General features: G+C 38.5%; 1 protein-coding gene across 2 annotated transcripts in view; it reads left to right on the top strand.

The window, feature by feature from the left end:
- Positions 1-5,790: 5,790 nt before the first annotated feature.
- Positions 5,791-22,603, top strand: part of AGGF1 (angiogenic factor with G-patch and FHA domains 1) — a 32,912-nt gene continuing 16,099 nt past the window's right edge. The window contains exons 1-8 of one of the 2 annotated variants that reach the window (XM_054489754.2): positions 5,791-6,464; positions 9,998-10,100; positions 11,103-11,305; positions 12,118-12,282; positions 15,067-15,255; positions 19,343-19,673; positions 21,171-21,282; positions 21,936-21,987. In XM_054489754.2, the coding sequence (XP_054345729.1) occupies positions 6,255-6,464; positions 9,998-10,100; positions 11,103-11,305; positions 12,118-12,282; positions 15,067-15,255; positions 19,343-19,673; positions 21,171-21,282; positions 21,936-21,987 (1,365 nt within the window). In that variant the 5' untranslated portion in view covers positions 5,791-6,254. The remainder of the gene's footprint in view (positions 6,465-9,997; positions 10,101-11,102; positions 11,306-12,117; positions 12,283-15,066; positions 15,256-19,342; positions 19,674-21,170; positions 21,283-21,935; positions 21,988-22,603) is intronic. The other variant, XR_010126404.1, reaches the window with a different exon arrangement.

Raw genomic sequence — 22,603 nt, forward strand, 5'->3', positions numbered from 1 at the left:
TATTCATCTTTCTCCTGAAACCAGAACACATGCCTGGGTATGTTCTTCTTGTGGCAATGGCAGGAATTCCAGAGGGCAAGCGGAATCACTAAGGCCTTGGGACTTAGGCTTAGATGTGCCACTCTTCTGGCACATCACCTCATTCTGCTGACCAAAGCAAATCACATGGCCAAACCAGCTCAAAGGTGAAGGGGAGATTCTTCGCTTTTAGTGAGGAAAACCACAAAATCACATGTCAAAGGATGAGGAAGCAAGACAGATAAAGAACTGGGGCCATTCATGCAATTTCCAAAGTGTGATGGTTAATTTTATGTGTCAGCTTGATTGGGCCACAAGATGCTCATTTATCTCATTCAATATTATTTCTGGTGTGTGTGTGTGAGGTTGTTTCCAGAAGAGATTTGAATTGGCAAACTAGGTAAAACAGATGGCCCTCCCCAGTGTGGATGGGAATTCTCCAACCCACTGAAGGCCTGAATAGAAGAAAAAGACAGAGTAAAGTTGAATTCTTGCTCTGCCTGACTGCTTGAGCTGGAACATTGATCTTCTCCTGCCCTTGGCACTCCTGGTTCTCAGACCTTCAGACTTGGACTGGAATCTATACCATTGGCTCCCTGGCTCTCATGCCTTCAAATGACACCACGGGCTTTCCTGGGTATCCAGCTTGCAGACAGCAGATTGTGGGACTTCTCAGCCTCTATAATCACTGAGCCAATTCCTTATAATAAATCATATGACAGCCGGGCACGGTGGCTCACACCTACAATCTCAGCACTTTGGGAGGCCGAGGCAGGTGGACTACCTAAGGTCAGGAGTTCGAGACCAGCCTGACCAACATGGTGAAACCCTGTCTCTACTAAAAATACAAAATTAATTGGGTGTGGTGACAGGTGCCTGTAATCCCAGCTACTTAGGAGCCTGAGGTGGGAGAATTCTTTGAACCCGGGAGCCCGAGATTGCAGTGAGCTGAGATCGCACCACTGCATTCCAGCCTGGGAGACACAGCGAGATTCCATCTCAAAAAACAAAACAAAATAAAATAAATCATATGACACTGAAGTTACAGAAATCACTTTTCTAATATGAATAATTTTTTTTTAAAACAGACAGATTTCACATAAAAATCCTGATTGATTTTTTTTTTTTTGAAAAATCAGAAGCTTTGCAACACAGGGTCCACATTCTCATATGTCTCCACAGTTCTCTGGAGCTGTGGACATATGGGAATGTGGACAGCTGCCCTGTCCATTCATTTGCTTTATCTCCCTAGCCCATGGAGCCATTTGAGTTTGCTTTACACAGTACTAGTTCTACAGCCAGATCTGTTTCTCAAGCTTCAGATAGGCTTCTGCAGTGCTCACTATCTACTGAACACCTCAAATTCAATATAATTAACAAAATTGAAACTAAATCATCCCTTCCTCCTCATGCAACATACTCTTCTCCAATAGTCCCTATCTTCCTCATCCAAGCTAGAAACCTATTCATCACTTTGACTTTTCTTTCCCTCTCTAATATACTACAGTATAAAATTTTATTCACAATAAAACTACAGAGTGTCTAGGAAATAACCTAAGAAAGAATACCCAAGACCTTTCCCGAAACAAGGGTTAAAATTGTACTAAAGTCCAAGAAAAATATTAAGCAAAAATGTATGTGAATTGACTATCTAAATAAAGTTTTATGTTAATTCCCCTAAATAAATCTATACATTCAATGTAATCTTAATAAAAATCCCATTGGATTGTTTGAGGAACTCAATAAACTCATTCTAAAATTTATATGGAAAAATAGAGGTTTATGAATAAGCTGATTTTGAAAAAGAAAAACAAAATAGGGCCTTGCCCTACCAGTTAAGGCATGCTAAAGAACCTAAGTGATAAAAACAGAATGGCTCTGGCATGGGAGCAAACTAATACACAGATGGAAAAGAATAGCGAGCTCAGAACCAGACCCATATATAAAGATGGGAACCTGATGGAAGATGATGATGGTACTACAAAGCAATGCAAAGGGGATGGTCTTGAGAAAACCAGGTCATATCTGAATACCCCCAGTTGGAATAGAGAACAAATGTGAAAGTTCAAATTATAAGATCAATAGAAGAAAATATGACTTGGGGTAAGGAAAGTCTTCATGAAACCCTACACTGTAAAGCCAAATAAAATTTTAAAAAGTAAAATAAAATAAAGACTGATTTCACTACATACAAATTAAGAATTCCTGGCTAACAAAGAACACTGGACAAAGCTAACAAATATATGACAAACTGGGAGAAGATATCTGTAATATCGAAAACTGATAAAGAAGGAATACCTTGTTTATATAAAGAACTGCAAAATAACAAGAAAGAAATGGGCAAAAAGATATGGATAGGCAATTAACAGAAAGGAAAGGACATATAGCCATTTCAACATACATACATTTCAACAAATGTATGAGATTCTCTAGTAATCAGAGGAGTATCAATTAAAACAGCAAGGAAATAGCTCATTATATTCATAATGGCAAAAAGTACAAAAATGGTTCATATCATTTATTGGAGAGGATGTGGGAAAAAAACATTACAAAACAAAATCAAATCGTGAAGGGTGTCAAGTAGAATGCTTCTTTAGGGCAGCGCCTCTGCCCACTATGCTAAGTACCTCTTAGATCTGAAAACTAGGTGTGGCAAAGACTGCTATTTACATACTCAACATGAATTTTGCCCTTCTTCCTCACTGGTAGAACCCCTATATTATTAGGAGAATAATGTGTCTAGCTTAGAAAAACACACCTATACACATAATTCCCAGCCCCACTTGCAGCAAGGGGTGGCTATTGATAGGTAGACAGGAACCAATGGGTGGGGCTTTGGGAAAGTCCTTTCATCCCTTGCCATCTTGCACCATGGATCAACCTGGAGGCTCTGGAAACATGCTCCGAGAATAGCAGAGCAGAAAGACATACCGAGCCTGGGTCCCTGAAGAACTGTGGAGTCACCGGCCATGGACCGCCCCTCTCTAGGCTTCTGTAATGTAACAGGATAACACCCTAATTTGTTTAATAAGCCACTATAGACCACCTCTGATACTAGCACCTTAATGCAATTCCTGACATTCAAGGCTTTTTCTAAAAAAAAAATTCATTCTTTTCTAATGGTCAGAGGTGAGATACAGACTGGTATTAAAAGGTAAAGATAACAGCCTTGAACAGATTAAGACAAATAAGAGGAGCACTGCTTCAAGTAGCAGTTAATAAGCTTATTTATTTATTCTCCAGTTAATTACTAAAAACTGAAATATCATCTTAAAGATACCTTTCAAATGGTATTTATGGAATTTCTTATCCCCTAAAGGTGGAGAAAGTAGAAAATAGCATCTTTTTAAAAGGACTTCAATATGTTCATTGATGGAGTCATAATGCATCAAGGGAAGTCAGAATTTTTTTGCAATACATCTTTTTTCTACATCACAGGGGACGTACCATGTCTTCTCACTAAACTTCCTTTGATGGCTTAAGGGTTACTCTTGATATGACAATAAGGTAGAATCTCTAAGTTTCCAGATACAGTGCCTTGTGAAGAGCTCTTCAGGCCTAAGGAGGAATGTGTACAGGACCTAGAGAGGGCAGGTCTCTGCTGGAAAGCTCACTGTTTATGAATAATCTAGTGGGCAGTGCACAAGAAAAATGCATACAGAGCCATATTTTAAAATTTAGATTTTATTATTATTTATGTATGGTGAGGCCAACAGATCAGGAGATGGTCTGCCATTAAAAAGACAGTTTATTATTCACCCAGCCCAAGAGGAGGATGCACACCAAGCCACACAAGGCAATTTGGAGAAGCACCAAGGTCCAAAGGAGGCAGAAGGAGTGGGAGGAAACATGGCAAAAAAGCATTACGCGATTTTTGCAGGAAGGAATGGACAAGTCAGGATAAGCAGGTTTAGTTTGAATAATTTCAGTGGGATCTGAGATGTAGGAGTTGTTCCTAGTTGTCTGGTACTTTGCCCTGGAGTAATTAGGGCAGGGGAATATTGGCATGGAGTGTAACAGCCTGATAAAGAAGGTAGATGATCAGTGCGTGGCATGCTGGGTGAGTTGTTTGCTATGTCTAGGAATTAGCTGACCCTTGGATGGGTTATCTCCCTGGTTAGGGAGACCCCAAATGCCAGAGCATCAAGAATACAAAAAATAAGAAAATACAGTTAATGGAAGTGGCCACTGATCTAAGACATTAAACAGGATTCTCTTGTTCAGCTGTGTTCAGCATTTATGGATACTGCTCTGTGACAGGCACTGTGCTGGGCCCTGAGAGAGTAGCATCTGCACAACACAGCTGCTGACCTCCACGAATCTCAGGCCCAGGACTCTGAGCTCATCATCTAATTCTAAATGACTTTGGCAAAGGAAGGAAGTGTGTTCCAAAGAAGGCCTCATCAGTTTAAATATTGGCAAACCAATGCCAGCGTCATGCAGACAAAAGACCAAATAAATGCACCAAACCAGAGCATTTTTCTCCCCTTTTCCACAGAATATTGTCTCTCTCTTATTTTGCCACCAGGGATGCTCCTTTTTGCGACTCAGACCTAATGTACTTGCTCCATTTTCCCAGGGGGTCTAAACTCAGGAACCAGCAGAATGACTAAATGAGAAATAAAAATAAAATTCTGAGCCCCTTAACTGACTGAACAGACCCATTGTTCACTACATAGAAAGCCAGTCATTGAGACAAGGAGTATTGCCAGGGAAGAAGGTTCTATGGGTGCTGCAGCCAAGGAGAATAGGAAATCAGTCTCAAATCCATCTCTTCAACCAACTAAAATTAGAGGTTTATATGGCAAGGGAGAAATGTGACTACATGTGGGAAAACAGGAATTAGTGAGCGGTAAGGATGAGGACTTGTTCAACAGGCAGCAGGTGGCTGGTTAGGCAATCATGATGGGTGAGGGGTATGGTGCCTCATTGTCCAGATGCAGTGATCTGGTAAGTTTCAGTTCCTTGATACTATCTGGGAGGCCTCATGGTTGGTTTCCCAAGAAAGGAACTCAGATAAGACAGATGTAACTTTCTGAAGTTTTAAGACTGGGAGGGTAAATTTCCAGGTTTATTCAAAACCATAAACATCAGTTCTATAGGACAGTTGGGCTGATTTCACACCAACCAGCATTCCTTCCTGATAAGAGACCACCAACCACAGAGAAGTTCTGGCCAATCTACCAGGGACTTACAGTGAGGGTTTTCATGTCCTCTGCTTTGCCATTTGACGTCAGAGGGCTGAAAACTTCACACTGGGATCATGCTAACACCACCATTTTTTGAAAATGGGTCCCATAGAGAGGCAGGAAGCTTAATTGTGCATGTGCATATTTCTTCTTTCATAAATATTCATGAATCCTCCTACAGCTCATTGAATATATTTGGCCACCCTGCTCAGCATAAATTTCTGTTCCCTTTGCCCTTCTTTCCAAGTGTCTGTTCTCAGCTTCTGACCAGAGGCTATGCTTCCAAGCCTGTCAGAATGGCCACCCTGCAGGCTGTAACCCTTCATGAGAAGTAAAGCCCTTTTCTAAATTTATCAACCTCCTCATTCTTCAGTTGACATAAGTAGAGCATCATAGTCCCCACAAATCATTTCTGGGATACTCTGTCCTTATTTGTAAAACAAGGAGATAGGAAATGCATGCTATACTAAAAGTTTGTTCAAAGAACATCAGCACGTGCAAATGTCTGAGACCAGAGGCTCCAAGCCTCCCTATGGCTCTAGGGCTTCGGTAGCCACATTCCCACCAGCTCTCCACGCCCTCAGGTAACGCCCCTCCGCAGGCCGAGACGTCGGCACGTACACTCTCAGGTCCTTCCCGCTTTCCGTCGCTTCCTGTTCCGACTTGGCCCCGCCTGCCGCTGGCGCCGTTGTTTCCGGCTCAACTAGGGAGTTGCTGGACCCCTTCTGGTCCCTGGTTTTCCGACCGCTTATCCGACGCTCCTCCCTCTGTCTCTGTAGCTGGAGAAGGTAGTTTCCAGGAAAGTTTTCCGGTTTCCAGGCCGCGCACATCGGGCAGGGGCCGTCCTCGGTCCCCTTGCTCGTTGCTCGCAGCCCCGTTCGGCTATAAGTGAGTTTCAGGGCGTCATGGCCAGGGGCCACCGCGGCCGGCCGGGTGTGAGGCTGCCTTTCGCTGCCCGCGCGCTTCCGTGGCCTCTGGGTCCGCCGGCTTCCGTTTCGGCCTGAACGCAACCCCTACGCCGCGACGAGCAGTCTCGCGCCGGACCTCATGGCCTCGGAGGCGCCGTCCCCGCCGCGGTCGCCGCTGCCGCCCACCTCCCCCGAGCCTGAGCTGGCCCAGCTAAGGCGGAAGGTGGAGAAGTTGGAACGTGAACTGCGGAGCTGCAAGCGGCAGGTGCGGGAGATCGAGAAGCTGCTGCATCACACAGAACGGCTGTACCAGAACGCAGAAAGCAACAACCAGGAGCTCCGCACGCAGGTGCGCGGTCCGCCTCAGCCCCGCGCCCCATCCAGCCCAGGCGAGGCCTTCGAAGCCCCGATAGCCTCGGAAGGGGTCCCTGGCAGGGGCTCAGAACTACTGTAGAGTACTTGAAGTAAATAAGTAGAAGGTCAGCGCAGTTACAATTCCAAGTACATTAGGAGCAAACCTGAGTTCAGGTTACTTGATTTAAATCAATGTCTCGCGGCTGGCGTGAATTGAACTTAAGTACTGTGGCTACATTGTCTTCATTCTCACTTGAGCTAACATCCCATTGGCAGTAGGCGCATTTACTGTAGATCACATTTGAGTTTATTAAAATGTTGAACTTGAGTCAGAATTCCATCTCTGCCGTTCACTGGATGTGTAAACTTATACCGAGTCTCAGTTCCCCATTAAATGAGAATGATAGCTAACAGTTGTAAAGGTGAAGTAAAACGAAACAGTTTTACAAAGTTTTGAACGGTGCACCTGTGTAAGGTTGCTCTGGGCGTTTATCATCTTGGGCTTTCTTGTGGAAGTAGGGAAGATATATAACTGCTTTTGTTGGAGACGTTTAACAGCTTATTTCGTTTTCAAGATAGATAGTAGGGGCAAATGTTAATGAACTGTCACATTAAAAACAAAAAACCTTGGCTGGGCGCGGTAGCTCACGCCTGTAATCCCAGCACTCTGGGAGGCCGAGGCGGGCAGATCACCAGGTCAGGAGTTCGAGACCAGTCTGGCCAACATGGTGAAATACAAAATTTAGCCGGGCGTCTCTATTAAATATAAAAATTAGGCGGGCGTGGCGGCGGGCGCCTGGAGCCGCAGCTAGTCGGGAGGCTGAGGCAGGAGAATTGCTTGAACCTGGGTGGTGAAGGTTGCAGTGAGCTGAGATCGTGCCACTGCACTCCAGCCGGGGCGATAGAGTGCAACTCTGTCTCAAAAACCAAAAAACCAAGAGCATAATATTTTTTTCCACCTTGTTGGCAGGCTCTCTCTGCCAACAGATTATTTCCACATAGTAACTAGTTTCAATATGACCGTTGTCTAGTTCTTTATAATTTATTAGTTCGTTTCCTAAAACCAGTGTATAGGCTGAACACTGAAACGTCATCAGACTTCTTTATGTTTTGTTACCAAATGGACTATGAAAATAACTGCTGAGTTGCAATGACTTTGTATGACCATTACATAGAGTTCCTGACATCATGACATTATTGGAAAGTTTTTGTTTAGTCAATTTAAACACCTACGGTGTGTAATAACTATGCTAGGAAAATACAAATATGGTAAAAAAAAAAAACACAAAAAAAAACAAACAGGGAGGGGGGCCGGGCGCGGTGGCTCACGCCTGTAATCCCAGCACTTGGGGAGGCCGAGGCGGGCGGATCACGAGGTCAGAAGATCGAGACCATCCTGGCTAACACAGTAAAACCCTGTCTCTACTAAAAATACAAAAAAAATTAGCCGGGCTTGGTGGCGGGCGCCTGTGGTCCCAGCTACAGGCTGAGGCAGGAGAATGGCGTGAACTGGGGAGTCGGAGCTTGCAGTGAGCCGAGATCGCGCCACTGCACTCCAGCCTGGGCGACAAAGCGAGACTCCGTCTCAAAAAAAAAAAAAAAAGGGAGAGGGGAGCAAAATATGACAGCCTTTTTTTTAATGACAGCCTTTTGAAAAGCTCCTTTATAATTCTAAATTGTTGAAGTACTGCTTGCGTTAGAGATTCTAAAAGAAAACGTTTTTTGCTAATCTTCAGAGAGCCAGCATTTTGGTGTTACTGTTAATTTGATAAATCAGACTAAATAATGGGACTTTGCGAACAGATCCTTTATTTCTTACAGAAAAGAATGTTTTTATGCTAATATTTCGGGAGGTCAGCAATTCTCCCTAAAGAATTAGAAAATTTAAAAGCTATTAATTTTAAATTTTGTTATCTAATATCATTAGATATTATCTAATGTTATTTGATATTTGTTATCTAATATCATTAGATGTTATCTAATATCATTCAGTGTTCACGTGGATTTAATTATTAAATATGTTAATGCCTCTTACAAGCTTTAATACATTTAAAAAAAATAGTAGTTCTGTGACTAAACTGCAGCAGAAGCTAACAGAAGGTAATTGCCTGAGAGGATCATCTGTCCTCCACATGCCTCCATTTTAGTCCAATATTAAAAATTTAATCTCATAGAAAGTCTTGACTCTAGTTTGGATAGTGATAACTCCTTACTCTCCTAGTCAGCCTCCGTTGGTTGGGGAGAGGGTGGATTTGATTAATTGTCATTCCAAATTACTGAATGTGTTTTATCTGGAGCAGTTAAAAAGTTTTGCTTGAGAATTAATGATAACTGGAGAACCATAATAGGTATAGGGTTTGTACAAGACCCCAAAATAGCCTTGTGCAAATTACTCTGTCTCGTCTGATATTTTATGTGTAAAATAGGGGCTAGGACAACGAATATTTCAGGTGGTTTTGTGAATTAATGAGATGTTATCCAAAGCATCAAGTATAGTGCCCAGCATGTAGTAGATACTAGGTAATCTAATTCATAGTAATAGGGACAGTAGCCAGAGCCAGGATTTAGGGCAAGGCAATCAGGCTCCTAGGGCAAGGAATTTAATGGGGCACTAATTCCCAGCGATGGACTCTGTACTTGGATGAATCAGAGGAGGGCCTCAAATTTTTCATGATCAGTGTCTTGCTTGCCTCACTGTAGTTCCTGCCCTAGTATTAGCAACAGATTGGATAACTCATGAAGTGCACGGATAATCTGTATATAATCAGGTTTATCACCTTTCTCTGTTTAAGCTTTATGTATCATTAAATATTTAAAAGCTTGTTTTTTAGTTGGTTTCACGTGTGTAGTAGACATTGTCTCACATTGAGGTCCTCTCAGGCTGAGGTGTATTGACTGAGGCAGCGTATTGACTGTGGCAGCATGTTACCTGCTTTTTGGCACTTCCACACAGTTTCTCTCTGTCCTATGTAGTAGCATCCTTTTAAGGGTATTTTAGTGTGTGAAGTACATGGAGGACAGATGCCCCTCTCAGGCCATCGCCTTCCCTGTTCTCTTCTGCTACAGTTACTTAATTATAGGACTACTGTTTAATGAAAAAATGTATTAAAGCTTGTAAGTGGCATTAACATATTCAAGTGGATAGTTAATTCCAAGTGGAGAATACCAAATGAATATTAGATAATCCAGTAGGGATGAGAATTTGTAATTTTTTAATTTTTGAATTCTTTAGAAAGAACTGACTTTATTAACATAAAAGCATTCTTATTTGTTAAAAATAAAGGACCTTGTTCACAAAGTCTCATTTTCGATTTTTGGAGGAGATATTTGGACGTTTAGTAAGAGAGATTAGGAATAAAAACGTCTTTTAAATGTAAAAAGTAAAATAATAATTTTAGCTTTTCTGAAATGGAAACTTGCTGCTCTTGACATTTCTCTAAAACAGTTATTTGTAATGGCAGGAGACTGGTATATATATTATTAGATCGTTACATGATTTCTTTTTCCTAAAGCCTTGTTTTCTCTCAGGTGGAAGAACTCAGTAAAATACTCCAACGTGGGAGAAATGAAGATAATAAAAAGTCTGATGTGGAAGTACAAACAGAGAACCATGCTCCTTGGTCAATCTCAGGTATTTAGCTTATAGTGAGGATATGCTAATACTGTTACATTCAAGTCATGCTAATGTTGAGTTTTCTTTAAATTTAAAATAAACTGAGATCAAGGCAAATGAGAATTGTTAATACTGTTGACGTCTCTCCATATGATATGGTATTTTCGGATAATCAATTTGTTCTTCTGGAGGAAAAAGTAGTATTGTCATTCCTGTGATTTCTATAATGTTGCTAATGTTTTCAGTGGCACACTCACTGAGTAATTTTTGGCACGCAGTTAGCCATCTACTTCCATATCTGCCTTCCTTGTAACCGGGGGCATTTGTTTTCTTGTTGATGTGTTCTAATTAGAATTATGTATAGTATCAGTCTCTCACCCTTGTGGGAATGGTGAGCCCACCACCATGGCCTCATGAGTGGCATTATGTTATAAGGCAAAAGAGCTGAGATACTGAGTTTTAATATATATGTGTCACAAGAAGAAATCATCTTTCCTATTAAGTTTTGCCTTGCTTCCTTCAGGACATAATTTGACTAAATTGCTAAACATAGCAATAGTGCTAACCTTTCTTATCTGCGTGATATGTTTTAAAAAGTCTGCATGGGGAGAGAAATTTGACAAAAAAAAAAATCAACCCCTAATTCCTTGCCTTTATTTCATTATCACTTGATAAGCAACAATATTAAGGTATCCAGTTAGAAGTTAAGTTTTTTAAATAGAACACAACCGATCTACTGATTTTTATTTTACTCTTGCTGTGGAAAATGTAACCAACTTACCTTTTTTTTTCTTTTTAACTGACAGCTAGGGTCTTGAAGGAGACATTAGAATCAAAGATATACACTTCTGCAGATTTATCTGTACCATCTGTTTTAATCTTTTAAAATTTGTACAGTTGTAAAAATCATGATTTATTTGAAGTATGTGCTTTTTGTGTTTAAATGCCAGTGTTTTGTAATTAAGTTCTTTTTATATACATTATTCTAATATATGATTTCACTTAATTTTTTTGCTACAGATTATTATTATCAGACATACTACAATGATGTTAGTCTTCCAAATAAAGTGACTGAACTGTCAGATCAACAAGATCAAGCTATCGAAACTTCTACTTTGAGTTCTAAAGACCATTTACAAGTAGAAAATGATGCTTACCCTGGTACTGATAGAACAGAAAATGTTAAATGTAGACAAGTGGACCATTTTGCCTCAAATTCACAGGTAATAAAATGCTAAACATGAAACTGTTGATGCCCAAGAACCTGTCCTTCTTTGTTGTTATTATGTGGAAAGATAGACTTCTTTGGTCTGTCACAGCATATATAAGGGTTATAAACATTCTTATGTGTAATTATGCAAAGAATGTTGTAGTTTTTCCAAAACCAAAAGTAGAACTTGTTCATATGTGTAGTGGTTTTCCTACTACATTGTGTTCCAAAATTTTGTGATATACATAAACTAAAACAAAATTTGTCCAGATATTTTGACTCAGCGAAAGAACTGTGGACAACAATACCACATTTACACCTACAAAAATTTTAATGTTCCTTTATGTCAGATACCCTGCCACTGTTCAAATTTCCCTGAATCTATAAATTTGTTTTTATAGTTTGTTTGAATTAGGATCCCTATTGTGTTTGATATATCTCATTTAATCTACAGTTTTCTCCTTCATTTGTCTTTTTGAAATTTTTTTTCCAGTTGAACATATAATTATTGAAGAACCTAGATCTTTGTCTTAGCCAATATTTCAGGGTCTATATTTTGTGGATGGCTTCCCTGTGGCATCATACATTTATTCTCGAATAATTGTCACTCATTTTTAGTGCCTTCAAAACTGGGTCAAAGTTGAAGTTACTGACACACTAGTAAACGTTGTAAAAAGTGGTTCAAATCGTAATTGATAGCCATCCTTTTCCATTGTAGAAATTGAAGTCATTACTTAAACATAGTCTCAAGTCTTGAGTTCAGCCAACTTTTTAATTGATATACAGAAGCTTTTGTCTTATTTGGCATGACTATGTCTTTTATAGGAGCCAGCATCTGCATTAGCAACAGAAGATACATCCTTAGAAGGCTCATCATTAGCTGAAAGTTTGAGAGCTGCAGCAGAAGCGGCTGTATCACAGACTGGATTTAGTTATGATGAAAATACTGGACTGTATTTTGACCACAGCACTGGTTTCTATTATGATTCTGTAAGTATCTCAGACCTTTTTTTTGAGACAGAGTCTCCCTCTGTCACCCCGGCTGGAGTGCAGTGGTGTGTTCTCAGCTCACTGCAACTTTCACTCCCCAGGTTCAAGCGATTCTTATGCCTCAGCATCCCAAGTAGCTGGGATTACAGGCATGCACCACCACATCCTGCTAATTTTTTGTATTTTTAGTAGAGGCAGGTTTTCACCATGTTGGCCAGGCTGGTCTCGAATTACATCTCAGACCTTTTAATACTGTATGATACATACTTAGGCCTGATATCAAATATTAAACCCTAAGCCGAAGTAAGAAAGCAAAAAGCTGCATTTAAAAATTATATTTGACTGAAAACTATTTGACAGAAGAATTCTAAAATAGCTTATGATGCTACACTTCTAAGTTTTTAAAATAAGGTTAAGGTTAAAATAAAGTTTATTGTGATTATTATAGACAATGTTTTGGAGCAGTCTTTATGTATAAAAATAACATACAAAAATTTTGGAGCTTTTGTTAGTAAAAGCAGATAGTTAAACTACATTGTAAATATTTTAGAACCTAAACTAATTTTTTTTTCATAGAATTAATGGAGAAGTAAGGTTAATTTTAGGCTTGGGGTGAGAATTTTAAAAATTATATCAAATACTTTATGAATTCATTTTAGGCCACATAAGGAGACTTCTTTATTGAATTCTTAGTAGTATGTTTATTATTAGCCAGTGTTTTATATTCTGTGCCTTTTAACTATTTCACTTTAAACATTCAGTCTGTTGGCTAGGCATGGTGGCTCACTCCTTGTAATCGCAGCACTTTAGGAGGCTGAGGCAGGTGGATTGCTTGAGTCAAGAGTGCGAGACCAGCCTGGGCAACACAGTGAGACTCTTTCTATAAAAAATTTTAAAAGTCAGCTGGATGTAGTGGCTCACCCTGTAGTCCCAGCTACTCAGGACGCTGATGTGGGAGCATCGCTTGAGCTGGGAAGATGGAGGCTGCAGTGAGCCATGATTGCACCACTGCCCTCTAGACTAGGTGACAGAGTGAGACCCTGTCTCAAAAAACAAGCAAACAAAAATCAATCTGTTAGCAATGAGAGCTCATTAATATGGGATCTAAAATATAATGGACCACTGACTAGGATAGAACCAGAAAATAAAGTTCTTGATTTATAATACAGTGTTATAGCTATTGAAGTCTAATACTTAATTATATTTCATTGAAGATTTGATGACAGTGATAGAACTCAGTCACATACCTCAAACTCAAGAATCTAGTAATCTGGTTTTCTGAGGAATTATAGAATGTGGTACACAAAAGTGGAGTTGACGTTCATCATTCCTGTTACTGGAACTATTGTTATCTAGAGAACATAAGATAATACTAAATATCTCAATTAACATAAGAGGTGTCATTAGTTTGTCAGTCTGCATATGGTAAACTGTAAGTCCTTTGTAAAGAGAGGGTTTTCTTTCATGGGGGTTGCTAATTGACAACGCTAATTAATAACCAGAAAATTAGTGTTTAAACACTTATCCAAAGGGAGTAGTTAGTTTCTAGGAAAACAATAGTTTCAAGTAGACATTAGTCTTTGTCAGTCTTCTGCCTGCCTTTCTGTATCTTTTCTCTTGACATCAGTTGTTTTGTAAATGGTTAGTACATTCTGCAGGTTATATTTCTGAGTAAATTAGGAACTTCATTGTGTTGCCATTTTTATTGTGCTAATATTTTAATAAAATTTTGTATTTTGAAAATGTCTATATTTTGGACTGACAGATTAAAAAGTTTGAATTATAAAAGTTCCATTATTACTAGAAATAAAGATTGGAAAGCCTCCATTCAGTTTCTTAGTTAAGAGAAAGATGGTGAGAAATCTAAATATTTTTTGTAAGAGATCTGCAAAATGCATGGATTAAAGACAATAAATTGCAAGTGTCAATAGTTAGAAAAATAAATTATTCTTTTTCAGGAAGTTTTAGTTGCTCAATCTCAGTACATTAAAGATGTTTCCAGGTCTGATCTGCATGGATTTAGGATGTAAATAAAATATAGACTCTTCAATTAAATCTTGGTTTTAGAGTACTGGCCTGTATATCATAAATACAGGTGATTACCTAATTTTATCTTTCTGGTTTTTAAATCTGTAATTTGCCAAATTCATTTTTGTATGGTTGCTTATAAGTCTTATTTACTGTAGAATTAATTAATTAGTGAAGACAGTTTATTGATTGCATTTTATAGAATGTTATTTTTTGGTATGCATGAGCTTTATTTTCAAAATTTTCTTCACTAATTTTAAGTAATGAACATCAAAAGACGTATCTTTGTTTTATGACATTGAGAAAAGGGTTTAGGGGTTTATACTGCCACACCATTATTGTGCAGTCATTAAGAATCAGGAGTCTAGAATTGCGCTCATATGGTCAGCTTTTTCTTATGCTTGCTTTAGTTTTCATACCTTCAAAAACATTATCAGTTTTTCTTAATGTATTAAGTGGAACCATATGAAATTGCTGTTTCTTATAAGTTAAAAATGGTTAAGTATTGACAATTTTATATGATTAAATTTAATATTTAGATTTACTTGTTTCTCACACTTGGAAAATTAGATCAGCTATTGAATGGTAAAGTATTTTGGAAGATTAAAGCATTTTTTATGCTGTTATCTTTAATTCATTGTCTTCTGAAAATACTATAGTTGTTCAAAGAAGTATTTACCACATTTGAATGTATTTGGCATTTTCGTTTATTTTATCTTACATGAATAGAATTTGTTTTTTTCTTGACTTTCAAAGGAAAATCAACTCTATTATGATCCTTCCACTGGAATTTATTACTATTGTGATGTGGAAAGTGGTCGTTATCAGTTTCATTCTCGAGTAGATTTGCAACCTTATCAGACTTCTAGCACAAAACAAAGTAAAGATAAAAAATTGAAGAAGAAAAGAAAAGATCCAGATTCTTCTGCAACAAATGAGGAAAAGGTAATGTCTTTACAATTTTAAAAATTGACATAATGGTGATAACATAATAATTAAGACAATTTTTTATGAAACTGACAATCATTCAATAACTCTGTATTTCAAACATGCCCATTAAGATGACAACCAAGGAAAGTTTAGATGGAGCAAACATGGACTTTGTCATAAACTCGGTCACTAGAAATAGAAAGCACTTCTTAAAATTTGAAGGAGATAGATTAAGGGCAGATAAAATATCTCGTGTTGTATATAGTTTGGAAGAAGAATTTAGATCCTCAGTTGATAAGTTGATGTCAATGCACAATTCATGATAAAAGATAAACACAGTTTATAGGTAGACATAGATACAGGTTCAACTTTCTTAGTCATGTGGAGCAATTTTTTACTTATTAGGACAATTTTTTTTTTTTTTTTTGAGACAGAGTTTCACTCTTGTTGCCTGGGCTGGAGTGCAATGGCATGATCTCAGCTCACTGCAACTTCCGCCTCCCAGGTTCAAGTGATTCTCCTGCCTCAGCCTCCCGAGTAGCTGGGATTACAGGCATGCACCAACACGTCCGGCTAATTTTTTTGTCATTTTAGTAGAGACGGGGCTTCTCCACATGGTCAGGCTGGTCTCGAACTCCTGACCTTAGCTGATCCTCCCGCCTCTGCCTCCCAAAGTGCTGGGATTACAGGTGTGAGCCACCGCACCCGGCCAGGAAAATATTTTAAAAAAAAAAAAATCCATTGCTGACAACTGTGGAGTGAGATAACGTATTTATTAGGATTAATAGTTTAAATGGCCTGCAAGACAATGGTTAAGAAAGCGATAGTTACATTTAATTGAAAAAAGTATTATGTAGGCTTTCAGATGGTACTTGTAAAGACTAAGGGGAACCCCAAAAATGCTTACGATGATGCAATGTTAAATTGAAAGAAGGAAAATATAAAAAGTTATCAGTGTTCTTTATTTCTACTCTCTGAACAGGTAAGTTTGGTGGTTTATAGGTTAGAAAGGAGGCTTGCTTGTTTTATTGACATTTTATGAACTGTGGCAACTATTTGTTATCTTACTCTTGAAATTTTATCTCATGGTTTCCTGTCCTGTCCTTTCCTGTCCTATCTCTGTCCTGTCCTATCTCTGTCCTGTCCTGTCCTTCTGTCCTGTCCTGTTCTGTCCTTCTGTCCTGTCCTGTCCTTTTTTGAGACAGGGTCTTGCTCTGTCACCCAGGTTGAGTGCAGTGGTGCCATCATGGCTCACTGCATCCTCGACCTCCTGAGCTCAAGTGATCTGCCTACCTCGGCCTCCCAAAGTGCTGGGATTATAGGCGTGAGCCACTGTGCCAGCCAGTTTTTCTTTTCTTAACCAAAGAAAAATTACTTGATACTAAAGTTCACATAAGGAATTAGGATTCTATTAGATTTTTTTCTGTTCTTTATTTGATTTATTTCTGTTCTTCTATTTTTTTGTGGACAATACTTAGGAATAGAAGAGTATGTGACTAAAATACTAAAAATCAGTTTTCTGTTTGCTTTCAAGATCTGTGTTTTAATGGCTTGTGCTTGTTACTAGTGGTTTGACTGTAGGTCAGGCGTGTTGGCTCATGCTTGTAATCCCAGCACTTTGGGAGGCCGAGGCAGGTGGGTTACCTGAGGTCAGGAGTTCAAGACCAGCCTGGCCAACATGGTGAAACCCTGTCTCTACTAAAAATACAAAAATTAGCCGGGTGTGGTGGCGGATGCCATAATCCCAGCTACTTGGGAGGCTGAGGCAGGAGAATCGCTTGAACCTGGGAGGCGGAGGTTGCAATGAGTCGAGATTGCACCACCACCACACTCCAGCCCGGGCAACAGAGCGAGACTCCATCTCAAAAAAAAAAAAAGAAGGCTAGGTTGTGAAAGCACCTCTCCCTAACAATAGAAAAAGAGTATATAGGGCTCCTCAAATGGACTTGCCTGAAAAACTAGAGAGTAGAGGTGGAAAGCATTCCGTGGTATTTTGGTCCAGCCTCGCTCACATAACTACTCATCTTTGCTATTCTTCTTTGAAAATATGCGAATTCCAAGACAAGAACTTTAAGAAAAATCCTGTTGGAATTTGGAGAATTTCCTGAGGATTCTAAAAGGTACCTATGAGACCAAGAGAGTATCTTCGTCTGTTTTCTTTATTTTTAAAGATATTTTTGAGCCTCACTTTTTGTAGGTGAAGGTTAGGTGGAAGGAGGACAGTAGGGGAGATAGGAGTAAATAATTTGAAATATACGTATGTGCGTCAGTGCCCGTAAATAAGCCCTCCTTTCTTTTCACTAAATGGCTAACTAACGTTCTGTACTGGCAAATAGCTTTCCCTGCATATGTTGTTCAGTAAGTAATAAATATACAAGATTGGAAACTGCTTTTTTAAGAGTATATACAGATAGGGAACTTTTTTGCTATAATTTTATAGTGTAAAAGCTCCTCATGGTTTTTCAGCTCCTTGCCCTTGTTCTTGTTCTTGGTGAATTTGTATTGCTAGAAGTGTATATAATTTATCACACTGTGAATGTTTAGCCAGTCTCCAAGCTGAACTTATGCTATTATTAAAGATAGGTATGTGAGGTGAGTGGATCATGAGGTCAAGAGATCGAGACCATCCTGGCCAACATGGTGAAACCCCATCTCTACTAAAAATACAAAAATCACCTGGGTGTGGTGGTGCATGCCTGTAGTCCCAGCTACTCGGGAGGTTGAGGCAGTAGAATCCCTTGAACCTGGGAGGTGGAGGTTGGAGCGAGCCGAGATCGCGCCACTGCACTCCAGCCTGGGCGACAGAGCGAGACTCCATCTCAAAAAAAAAAAAAAAAGAAAAAAAGGTGTATAAGATGTTCTCATATTTTATAAAATAACAGAAGAGCATATGAATTCGCCTCATGTTGCTCTGAGGTAGAAAGAAAAGTGAGAGTGTGTTAGAAACCAAGGGAAAAAAACGGAAAATAATTATTTACTTTTTCTAAGGCTAAAATAATAGATTTGACCATTGTATAACACGGTGACTATTGTTAATAACAATGTGTTGTATTATTGAAAACTGCTGAGAGCAAATTTTAAGTTTCTTACCACAGAAAAATAAGTATTTGAGGTAATGTACATGTTAATTAGCTCAATTTAACCATTCTACATTGTGTACATATTTCAAAACTTCATGTTGTACATGATAAAAATACATCATTTTTGTTAATTAAAAAATAGATTTGTTCATTTATTATAAGGCATGTCAACTATAAATGTACAATAAATAATAAAAGACTTATGCCAGGCAAGTTAAAATTTTAGAATAAGATAGTTACAGTTAATTTGTACTTTAAACTTTTATATATTATCAAGCTGAATCTGAAGTACTAAATTTTAGCAAAACTACAATTTTGCTACATATTGAGTACATTTGGATCTTTAAATTCATGTTGTAAGTAAAGCTAATTCTGTATTTTATTTGTGTTGACTTGCTAATTGATTACAAGTTTAAAAAGAAAATTTAGGTATTTAGGCCTGCACTGTCCAGTAAGGTAGTCACCAGCTCCATGTGGCTGTTGAGCACTTGAAGTTTTGCTAGTCCAAACTCAAATGTGCTGTTAAATGTAAAATACACTCTGGATTTTGCAGACTATCTAAACTATCTCATTAATAATTTTACTTTTTAAATGTGGCTACTAGAAAATGTAAAAGTACAAATATGGCTTGTGTTACATTTTTATTGGACACCATTGGTCTAGGCTATCCCATAGTCCAGGCAGTATGTGATGAGGGCCTGAAGTAGGAATGTTAAGACATTGAGAATAGAGAGACAGATTTGGATATATTTTGAGAAAAGTCTGTAGCACCTCGTAATTTTATATATGGTTAAGGGGATCTCAGAGATAACTATAGGATTTTTAATTTGGATGATAAGAAGATGGTAATGTCATTAACCAAGAAAGGAAATGTGAGAAGGAGAGGGGGAACAGATAGTAACCATTGTTATTTTACTGACATATATCTTCAAGAATTCATTGAAACTTGATGTAATGTTATAAGATAATGATGTTTAAGAGTATTCTCCCCTGTTCCCACGTATCTACCCACCCTTCTCCAGGATTTGAACTCAGAGGATCAAAAAACCTTCAGTGTTGAACATACAAGCTGCAGTGAGGAAGAAAATTTTGCAAATATGAAAAAGAAGGCCAAAATAGACATTCATCACAAAAATAGTCCCCCCAAAGTCACTGTTCCAACTAGTGGAAATACTATAGAGTCTCCTCTTCATGAAAACATCTCTAAGTCAACATCGTTTAGAGATGAGAAAATCATGGAGACTGATAGTGAACCAGAAGAAGGTGAAATTACAGACTCTCAGACTGAGGATAGTTATGATGAAGACATTACCAGTGAAGGCAACGTAACTGCAGAAGATAGTGAGGATGAAGGTGAGTAAATAATCATTATTTAAGTAAATAGCCCAGTCTGGTAACTATAAAAGAGCAAAACCATTAAAAATGTTAGTGAGTTGTAGTATATCTGCCAGAAAGTAAACATTGTTTTAATGATGTTATTGAAAATTTTGTGGGTTGCCACTTGGTTATTCTGAGAGTAGGATGTGAATAAATGACTAATACTTAGACCTTCAGAAAGTTTCATTGTATTGAATGGCATAGTCAGTAGAATACAAAACCAGGTTACCTGCATTCTAATCTTAAAATATAGATGAAGGCTGTTTTAGTGGGTTAGATATTTGTAGTCTACTTTTGTAATTGAGAGAGAAAATCAAGTTGTCTTTAAAAAGTATACATTATGAATTCGGCTACACGGATATTATGGTAAATCTAATTTTTTTTTTTACTTGAATATATAAAGACATACTTTTAAAACACAGGATTTCATATTACAGTTGTCCTTCTGTATCAATCAGTTCTCCTTTGGTGGATTCAAGCAACCTCAGATCAAAAATATTCAGGGAAAAAAATGGATAGCTACATCTGTACTGAACGTGTACACACTTTTTTTCTTGTTATTATCCCCTAAATACAGTGTAACTATTTATATAGCATTTACATTGTATTAGGTATAAGTAATCTAGAGATGATTTAAGTTGTACAGAAGGATGCACATAGGTTATATGCAAATATGATACCATTTATATAAGGACTTGAACATCCATAGATTTTGGCATATGAGGAGGGATCTTGGAACTAATCCCCCACAGATACTGAGGGCCGTCTGTATAGTGTATGAGCTTATTTTGTTCTTTGGTTCTCAATGGCATTTCTCTTGCTTTTTTTTTTTTTTTCCTGAGACAGAGCCTTGCTCTGTTGCCCAGGCTGGAGTGCAGTGGCGCGATCTCAGCTTACTGTAACCTCCACTTCCTGGGTTCAAGTGATTCTCTTGCCTCAGCCTCCCAAGTTGCTGGGACTACAGGCGCATGCCACCACGCACGCCCAGCTAATTTTTGTATTTTTAGTAGAGACGGGGTTTCACCATGTTGGCCAGGGTGGTCTTGAACTCCTGACCTCAGGTGATCCACCTGCCTCGGCCTCCCAAAGTGCTGGGATTATAGGTGTGAGCCACTGTGCCTAGCCTTTTTTTTTTTTTTTTTTTTTTAATGGACTCAATTTTTGTAACTTAAAATAATATAAAAATATTTGGGATTTTTTCAGATTCTGAAACCTTAAAAAAGAAAGAGTTGATTATTTGATAACTGTGATAGATGCTAAATATGCAGCAACCTTTATGTTGATCACTTTAATAACAGTGTTAAGCCTTAACCATTGCTATGTATTATACAGCAGAATTTAAGAAGTTTGTTTTAGTCAGAATTAAGATTTTTGACCAGCACATTTTTATTTTATGGGTGCCTCCTAGTTATCCCTATGAAGTTCTTTGTCATAGTAGTTAAATTAATATTTACTCACTTCTTTCGTTGGCAGATGAAGACAAAATTTGGCCCCCATGTATTAGAGTAATTGTCATTAGATCACCTGTGTTGCAGATAGGATCACTCTTTATCATAACTGCTGTAAACCCTGCTACAATTGGAAGGTAAAATGGTTAATATTATTATATCATTCTTTCAGTTATTTCAGAAAGGCTTTATTAAGAGCATGTATTTTTGTTTGTTTGTTTTTGAGACAGAGTTGTGCTCTGTTGTCCAGGCTGGAGTGCAGTGGCACGATCTCGGCTCATTGCAACCTCCGCCTCCTGGGTTCAAGCAGTTCTCCTGCCTCAGCCTCCTGAGTAGCTGGGATTACAGGCGTGCACCACCACGCCCAGCTGATTTTTGTGTTTTTAGTAGAGATGGGGGTTTTACCATGTTGGCCAGACTGGTCTCGAACTCCTCAAGTGATCCACCCACCTTGGGCTCCCAAAGTGCTAGGATTACAGGCACATAAGCCACCACGCCTGGCCATTATGTTAAGCATTATTCTATGTGCTGTGGATACAAAGAGGACTAATGCAAAATGTCTACCCAAAGGAAGCACAGTCTGGGGGGAAAAAAAGACATGAGTAAATAATCACTGTGTGAAAGCACAGGAAATCTAGAGTGGCAATAAGGAAACTGGATAATCCATAACCAGGAGATTTACCGTTGATAGACGTGTATTTTAACATTATCTGTTTTTTAAAATTCTTTCCATGTCACTTTATATAATATGCTTCAAAAATTATTAAAGACACTTTACTTAACTCTGCAGAGAAAAGGATATGGAACATACTCTCCGAATCCCTGAAGTTGGTGTCAGTAAGGTAAGCTCTTTGATTTATCAAATATAGTCCCCTAGATGTAATTTTTTATATTATTATTACAGTAGAAAGCTTAGGGCTTTTTCTCATTTAATAGGAAGGTTAATATGCAGTGTAGTAATGGTAATGAAGGCAGTGCAGATCTGTTTATTCCAGTGCTTGAGAAAATAAAAATTCTTCATCACAATTTGATTGCTTGTTTTGTTTGGTTTTTTTTTTTTTTGCGACAGAATTTCACTCTTGTTGTCCAGGCTGGAGTGCAATGGCACAATCTCGGCTCACCACAACTTCCGCCTCCCAGGTTCAAATGATTCTCCTGCCTCAGCCCCCGAGTAGCTGGGATTACAGGCACGCACCACTATGCCCGGCTAATTTTTGTATTTTTAGTAGAGATGAGGTTTCTCCATGTTAGTCGGGCTGGTCTCGAACTCCCAACCTCAGGTGATCCGCCCACCTCGGCCTCCCAAAGTGCTGGGATTACAGGCATGAGCCACCGCGCCCGGCCCAATTTGAATCAACAAACTTATGTTTATTTTTAAGAATCTGGACAAGAGTAGAAAACATATGAAGTCTTAAAGTAGTACCCATTTAATGAATATTTATTGAGTGAAATAAATAG

The sequence above is a fragment of the Pongo pygmaeus genome, chromosome 4 (genome assembly GCF_028885625.2).
Source record: "Pongo pygmaeus isolate AG05252 chromosome 4, NHGRI_mPonPyg2-v2.0_pri, whole genome shotgun sequence".
Taxonomy (NCBI): Eukaryota; Metazoa; Chordata; class Mammalia; order Primates; family Hominidae; genus Pongo; species Pongo pygmaeus.